This window comes from Hyla sarda, chromosome 12, assembly GCF_029499605.1.
Source record: "Hyla sarda isolate aHylSar1 chromosome 12, aHylSar1.hap1, whole genome shotgun sequence".
In the NCBI taxonomy this organism is placed as follows: domain Eukaryota; kingdom Metazoa; phylum Chordata; class Amphibia; order Anura; family Hylidae; genus Hyla; species Hyla sarda.
The window spans coordinates 31149380-31158207 of NC_079200.1; the positions used below are offsets into that span (position 1 = coordinate 31149380).

Consider the following 8828-nt stretch of genomic DNA (forward strand, 5'->3'; position numbering starts at 1 on the left):
GGAGAAACTACTACCGTCTTCCCACCTTCATGAGGGGGGGGGGGGGAGGCAATTGACTTTGTAGTGTTTGTGTTTTACGCAATAGCTTTTGTGGATGATCATTTGGGGTTTGTTTTGTTGGGGAAGGTTTGCTCTAGAAGTTTTGTGTGCACTATTTCTCTATGTGGTTTACTGTATTTTCTTTACATATATATCTATATAAAGAACAGACCAACAACATGAAACTGCCTAATTCAGCTGTAGTCTCCCCCCTAACACACTGCTAGATACCCCTCTTGTTGTCCCTGGCACCCCGCATTCTCAGTGTGTGCGAGGATGTAGTTAGCATGCGCCCAGTGAAAAGCCACTTGTGATTTTAGGGTTACTGTGAACAGACTGTATTCTGTATACGTGAATTCCTTTTATTGGGGGGGGGGGGGGGGGTTGGGGATAATTCTCTATTTTATGGTTCTGCACACTTTGTCCTATTGTCTAAACATGGAAGCGGCGGAAGAAGGAGTTACAATAAAGTTTACAAGAGGGATTGTGACATCAGTGAGTTTTGATGCTTCACTTCCTCCACTTGGGGTGAAAAAGAGAAATAAAAGTCTTCTGTGTTTCTTCTGAGAGAGTCCAATCTAAAGGGCCACTGAATGAGGCTGTGTGTATGGTTAGGGGCTTGGATAAAACTGCAAGCACTGATCTGATCAACGGGATGAAAGAGTTAACCATGGATCCTCGATGAGGTGGTCAGGTAACCTCATTTTATGTCTAGGACCGGTGGGTCCTTCTTTCCATCTTTACATTTATCTATCTATCTCATATCTATCTATCTCATATCTATCTATCTATCCATCTCATATCTATCTCATATCTATCTATCTATCTCATATCTATCTATATCTATCTATCTCATATCTATCTATCTCATACCTATCTATCTTTATCTCTCCATCTCATATCTATCTATCTATCTATCTATCTCATATCTATCTTTATCTATCCATATTACATCTATCTATCTCTCTCATATCTATCTTTATCTATCCATTTCATATCTATCTATCTATCTATCTCATATCTATCTATCCATATTCAAATATATATTTATCTATCTATCTCATATCTATCTATCTATCTCATATCTATCTATCATCTATCTATCTCATATCTATCTATCTATCCATCTCACATATATCTATCTATCCATCTCACATATATCTATTTATCTATCCATCTCATATCTATCTATCCATCTCACATATATCAATTTATCTATCTATCTCATATCTATCTATCTATCTATCTATCTATCCATTTATCTGTCTTGCTTACATATTAGGATTATACATCATATAAAGTCATATATACAGTGTAAGGAGGGATAAGGAATGCAAATATGTAAATATCATTAGGTTAATAACAGTTAAAGTCAATTTTCCATGAAAATCTATATATAGGAATATTAATTTTTTTTTTGAACCCTCGTGGCTTTGTTCAATGCAACTGTATTGTCTTTAGGAGCGTTTAATGAATATAACAAAGAAGCTCTGTTGTCTAGCACTAAAGTATATTCTGGTATGAAGAGTTGGGTGGGATAATGTATGTACATAATATGAGGAAATAGGAACATATAAGGAAAGAGAGCAGCACAAGTTACTTTACTATGGTCAGATGCATAGACTATGTGCAGATGGATTTTTGCTCAGTACATTGTATTACATTGCAGGCCATTGGTGTCAATGTAGAGATATATTGTAAAAAAAAGAAAAAAAAACTAATCAGCTGTAGATCCAGGATTATTGTAAAGATATAAAAATGTCGACCCCCTTCTGGCTCAGTGCACTGTAATGAGATAAGTGTAGGGTAGGAAGTGTTCAGATAAGTAAATATCATAACCAAGACAGATCAGTCCATTGCAAGAACATCAGTAAAAAAAACAGTGAAGTTTGTGACTTTTCATTATGTAGCAGACCACTTTGGTATGTGAGCTATTATTGATAACACACCAGCACAAGTTCCAAGAGTATAGAAATGTTAAAAGAGAAATAGAGTTCAATGCATTGCATGAGGTTTCAGGATATTCTGGTATAAGAAGGGTTAATGTATAAAGGTTCTGAGTCTACTTGTGTGGATATAAGGAGTGTCACTGTTGTGGCTTTACAGCATTTTTTCCCAACCAGGGTGCCTCCAGCTGTTGCAAAACTACAACTCCCAGCATGCCCAGACAGCCTTCGGCTGTCTGGGCATGCTGGGAGTTGTAGTTTTGCAACAGCTGGAGGCAGCCTGCATGAGAAGTCTGTACAGATAAGGAGTGGGGTTAGTATTATCAGCACTTTGATGAAACACGTCTGAGAGTTGTAGTTTTGCAACAGCTGGAGGCACCCTGGTTGTGAAACACTGCTCTACAGTCTGTACAGATAAGGAGTGGGGTCAAAATCATCAGAACCTTAATGAGACACGGCTGGGAGTTGTTAGTTTGCAAAAGCTGGTGGCCCCCTTGTTGGGAAACACTGCTCTACATTCTGTACAGATAAGGAGTGGGGTCAGTATCATCAGCACCTTAATAAGACACGGCTGGGAGTTGCTAGTTTGCAACAGCTGGAGGCACCCTGGTTGGAAAACACTGCTCTACAGTCTGTACAGATAAGGAGTGGGGGGTCAGTATCATCAGCACCTCCATGAGACACGTCTGGGAGTTGTAGTTTTGCAACAGCTGGAGGCACCCTGGTTGGGAAACACTGCTCTACAGTCTGTACAGATAAGGAGTGTGGCAAGTGTCATAAGCACTGTGATGAAACACGTCTGAGAGTTGTAATTTTGCAACAGCTGGAGGCACCCTGGTTGGGACACACTGCTCTACAGTCTGTACAGATAATGAGTGGGGGTCAGTATCATCAGCACCTTGATGAGACACGTCTGGGAGTTGTAGTTTTGCAACAGCTGGAGGCACCGTTGTTGGGAAACACTGCTCTACAGTCTGTACAGATAAGGAGTGGGGGTCAGTATCATCAGCACCTTAATGAGACACGTCTGGGAGTTGTAGTTTTGCAACAGCTGGAGGCACCTTGGTTGTGAAACACTTCTCTACAGTCTGTACAGATAAGCAGTGGGGGTCAGTATCATCAGCACCTTAATGAGACACGTCTGGGAGTTGTTAGCTTGCAACAGCTGGAGGCACCCTGGTTGTGAAACACTGCTCTACAGTCTGCACAGATAAGCAGTGGGGGTCAGTATCATCAGAACCTTGATGAGACACGTAAGGTACGATGGCTGTGGTCCATGCTCCTGGGCAGACACATCATAATCCCAGCAATAAGAAGCAATCACAATCCTTCCTCGTCTGGATGTTTTGGTCTCTTTGTGGTTTCTCCCCCGGTCCAGGACTGAGCAGCATTACGCAGGATCCATTAATAACTCCCGCACAGATAGCGAGATCTCACAGAGCGCAGACAGCAGCGTTAGAGCAAAATCAATAGCGAAATAAATAGGTTGGAGTTTTTTGTGCCTGAGCAGTGGGTTTTATGTACAATTGAAGCAGATTACCGCTTACTTATCGACTACACTTTATAACATAGATCTTAGAGAGCATCAAATATTTATCATATTTTATAAATCCAGCTCCACAACGTTTTTTTCTTCTTCTTCTTTTTTTTTTTTTTTTTTTCCACATTATACGAGCTGTGGGATGCATGGCCTGGATTGGGTGCTGGGAAGTCACGTGTCCTGCAGTCACATGGTCTGGGAGGAAAAAGGGGGTCCTTTTTGGTGTAAATCTGGACTCTAATTCTGTAATATATCACGGTACCTCGTAAAACCGACACTAAAACGTCCCGGCCTACAAATCATCCGGCCAAATTATGAGTTCATTGTATTATGCCAATGCTTTATTCTCCAAATATCCAACTGCAACTTCTGTCTTCCCATCCGGAGTCTTCCCGGAGCAAACTTCGTGCGCCTTTGCTTCCAATTCGCAGCGCACGGGCTATGGCTCGGGGAGCGGCGCTTCATTCCCTGGATCCATGGCCGGGATATACAGCAATGGGAGCAGCATGCACCCCCAGACCCCGGCTATGTACCCTCCCTCCGGCTACGGGCTGGAGGCTGCCTCCTTTAATATGCACTGTTCTCCCTTTGAGCAGAACCTTTCCCTGATGTGTTCTGGTGACTCCTCCAAGAACTGCACAAAGAGCGAACAGAGAGACTCTGACCTGCACAATGAGAGCAACTTCCGAATCTACCCCTGGATGAGGAGCACAGGTAAGAAGGAGGAAGGGAGGGAGGGAAGGAGGGAAGGAGGGAAGGAGGGAAGGAGGGAAGGAAGGAAGGAAGGAAGGAAGAGCACCTTAGGGATGGGGACATGATTACATGGCGCCTGGGATTAATCCCACATCATCAATGGCGATCACCGGGACACATAGGAGCCCCTGCCTGGACTGCAGAGAAGCCTGCCCATTCACCCAGGCACTCTGTATCACAACCCGGGCAGGAGATTTAGTGACATCAGGTATTTTACCGGAATTTGGGGAAAGTTTACAGGCTGAACAAGCGTGCACTATAAAACCCCTGCTATAAGGAGCTGTGCAAATAGGAGCAGGGATGGGACACGGTGCGGGGAGCCTGTACTTACTGTCATGGCAGATCCTCAATGGCCAATAAGTGGCTGACAAAAGAAAAATACATCCCAGCGATTCATGGGGAGTATCACACAGATATACGAAGGCAGAAGATATACCCGGGGACGTGTTTATTCTGCAAGGGATTGTTTACCTATTATACATGCACGTATCTCTATCTATATCTCTCTCTCTCTCATATCTATCCATTTCATATCTATCTATCTATCTATCTATCTCATATCTATCTTTTTATCTATCTCATATCTATCTATCTATCTCTTTTTTTTTATCTATCTATCTATCTCATATCTATTTATCTATCTATTCATTTATCTACCTCTTTCTCTCTCTCCCTTTCTATCTATCTATCTATCTATCTATCTATCGATCTCTTTATTTATCTATTACAATGTTTCCCAACCAGTGTGCCTCCAGCTGTTCCAAACTACAACTCCCAGCATGCCCGGACAGCCTTTGGCTGTCCGGGCATGCTGGGAGTTGTAGTTTTGCAACAGCTGGAGGCACACTGGCTGGGAAGCGCTGAACATTATCTCTTTTTTTTATCTATTTTCTATCTATCATCTCATATATATTTATCTATTCATTTATCTACCTCTTTCTCTCTCTCCCTATCTATCTGTCTATCTATCGATCTATCTCTTTTTTTTTTATCTATCTATTACAGTGTTCCCTAACCAGTGTGCCTCCAGCTATTCCAAACTAAAGCTGTTCCATGCTGGAAGTTGTAATTTTGCAACAGCTGGAGGCACACTGGTTGGGAAACTCTGATCTATTATCTCTTTTTTTCTATCTCTTTTTTTTTTATCTATTATGTATCTATCGCATATCTATTTATCTGTCTATTCATCTATTTATCTGTCTATTCATTTATCTACCTCTTTCTCTCCCAATCTATCTATCTATCTCTTTATTTTTATCTAATAATACATTGTTCCCCAACCAGTGTGCCTCCAGCTGTGCCATGCTGGGAGAGTGGGAGTTGTAGTTTTGCAACAGCTGGAGGCACACTGGTTGGGAAACACTGATCTATTATCTATCTATCTTTAATTATTTTATCTATTTATCTATAATTCTATTATCTATCTATTATCTATCTATCTATCTAATTCTACAACAAGTCACCTCAGCTACGGAACTTTCCCCCAGAATGTACATTTGCAGCTTCTTACTCATTGACGTAGCCCCCTTTTTTAATTGCATCGTGTGGTATTAAATTTACCTGTCATTTTTATGAATATTATTACTATTTTGAAATTGCACATATGTACTTATTAAGTTATTAGCTTTTGCAATCTGCACATAACACACAACACTAGTCTATACACTATACGTATAACACCTATGGATAATATTGACTGGCAGCTATTGTGTGATGGGAACTGAAGGACATAACTTTGCTGACCGTCACATATATATATATATATATATATATATATATAGTCTTATTGTTACTGACGTCACATATACTATATATAAATAATATATTATATATATATATATATATATAGTCTTATTGTTACTGACGTCACATATACTATATATAAATAATATATTATATATATATATATATATATAGTCTTATTGTTACTGACGTCACATATACTATATATAAATAATATATTATATATATATATATATATATATATGTAGTCTTATTGTTACTGACGTCACATATACTATATATATAAATAATATATTATATATATATATATAGTCTTATTGTTACTGACGTCACATATACTATATATAAATAATATTATATATATCTATATGTAGTCTTATTGTTACTGACGTCACATATACTATATATAAATAATATATTATATATATATATATAGTCTTATTGTTACTGACGTCACATAAACTATATATAAATAATATAATATATATATATATAGTCTTATTGTTACTGACGTCACATATACTATTTATAAATAATATAATATATATATATATATATATATATATATATATATATAGTCTTATTGTTACTGACGTCACATATACTATATATAAATAATATAATATATATATATAGTCTTATTGTTACTAACGTCACATATACTATATATAAATAATATTATATATATATAGTTTTATTGTTACTGACGTCACATATACTATATATATATAAATAATATTATATATATATAGTCTTATTGTTACTGACGTCACATATACTATATATATAAATAATAATATATATAGTCTTATTGTTACTGACGTCACATATACTACAGATATATATAAATAATATAATATATATATAGTGTTATTGTTACTGACGTCACATATACTATATATAAATAATAATATATATATATATATATATATATATATCTGTAGTCTTATTGTTACTGACGTCACATATACTATATATAAATAATATAATATGTATATATATATGTAGTCTTATTGTTACTGACGTCACATATACTATATATAAATAATATAATATAATACATATATATAGTCTCATTGTTACTGAAGTCACATATACTATATATAAATAATATAATATATATAGTCTTGTTGTTAGTGACGTCACATATACTATATATATTAATAATATAATATATATATATATATAGTCTTATTGTTACTGACGTCACATATACTATATATATATAAATAATATAATATATATATAGTCTTATTGTTACTGAAGTCACATATACTATATATAAATAATATAATATATAGAGTCTTGTTGTTAGTGACGTCACATATACTATATATAAATAATATAATATAATATATATATGGTCTTATTGTTACCGATAGAACTTTGATCCGACACGATAGTTTCAGGGTGTAAGCTTGTTGGTGTAATGGTAATTTGGCACAGTGATCATCCCTCCATAGGCCACTCATCTTCCAGAAAGTCTGACCAAATATGAATCCAGCAATTAGTCACAGTGGATATAATCTGACCACAAACGCGTGCGCTACATATAAACACATGTTCTATAGAAGTGCATTATGATGTGCCTAGACAAGTCCTAATGTTATACTCATGGCCCTAAAAGCTGATTGTCTACAGAAACCCTACAGAATTAAATATAATCTTACTAATGGTCTATAGGCCCCCACTGGAGAACATATCTGATTACTGCAGCCCCCCATAGATTCTTATACAAATACCTATCTATTTATTAATTCTTCTCTCAGTCCCCTGCACAGAATAACCTGATCTGATTACTGCACCCCCACAGTCCTACCTATCTGATTAATTCTGGCCCGTAGTGCCCCACAGGACTCCACTTCTAAACCCCATACAATTATCTGTCTGACGAATAAGTTCTGGCTCCACCATGTAAAAAATAAGAAATATTCCAGAACCTTTGGGAAATTGTAAAGTTCGGGTTACTGCTGGCATGAAACTTTTAGGGCACCTCTATGGGTACATATTCTGCAGTCTAGAAGGCTATTCTTCCCTTGTGTATCCTTTATTTAAGTGTTTCCCAACCAGGGTGCCTCCAGCTGTTGCAAAACTACAATTCCCAGCATGCCTGGACAGCCGAAGGCTGTCCAGGCATGCTGGGAGTTGTAGTTTTGCAACAGCTGGAGGCACCCTGGTTGGGAAAGAATGCTGTAGAGCCACAGCAGTGACAATACTTATATCCACACAAGCAGACTCTCAACCTTTATACATTAACCCTCCTTATGCCAGAATATTCAGCCACATCATGCAAAAGTTCCTGTTACTGCTGGCATGAAAGTTTCAGGGCACCTCTATGGGTACCTATTCTGCAGTCTAGAAGGCTATTCTTCCCTTGTGTATACTTTATTCCAGTGTTTCCCAACCAGGGTGTCTCCAGCTGTTGCAAAACTACAACTCCCAGCATGCCAGGACAGTCTTTGGCCATGTAGTTTGGCAACAGCTGGAGGCACCCTGATTGGGAAACGCTTATATGGATGGATATAGATAGATAGAGATGATATATGCTGGGAGTTGTAGTTTTGCAACAGCTGGAGGCACCCTGGTTGGGAAAGAATGCCGTAGAGCCACAGCAGTGACAATACTTATATCCACACAAGTAGTCTCAGAACCTTTATACATTAACCCTCCTTATGCCAGAAAATCCAGCCACATCATGCAAAAGTTCGGGTTACTGCTGGCATGAAAGTTTCAGGGCACATCTATGGGTATATATATATTCTGCAGTCTAGAAGGCTATTCTTTCCTTTTGTATACTTTATTCCAGT

The 8828-nt window shown here is 37.7% G+C and overlaps 1 protein-coding gene across 1 annotated transcript in view; it reads left to right on the forward strand.

Moving 5' to 3' along the window:
* The first annotated feature begins 3556 nt into the window (after positions 1-3556).
* The window catches only part of HOXB7 (homeobox B7), a 6771-nt gene continuing 1499 nt past the window's right edge, over positions 3557-8828 (forward strand). The window contains exon 1 of the mRNA XM_056549106.1: positions 3557-4239. Coding sequence (XP_056405081.1) covers positions 3840-4239 — 400 coding nt within the window. The 5' untranslated portion in view covers positions 3557-3839. The remainder of the gene's footprint in view (positions 4240-8828) is intronic.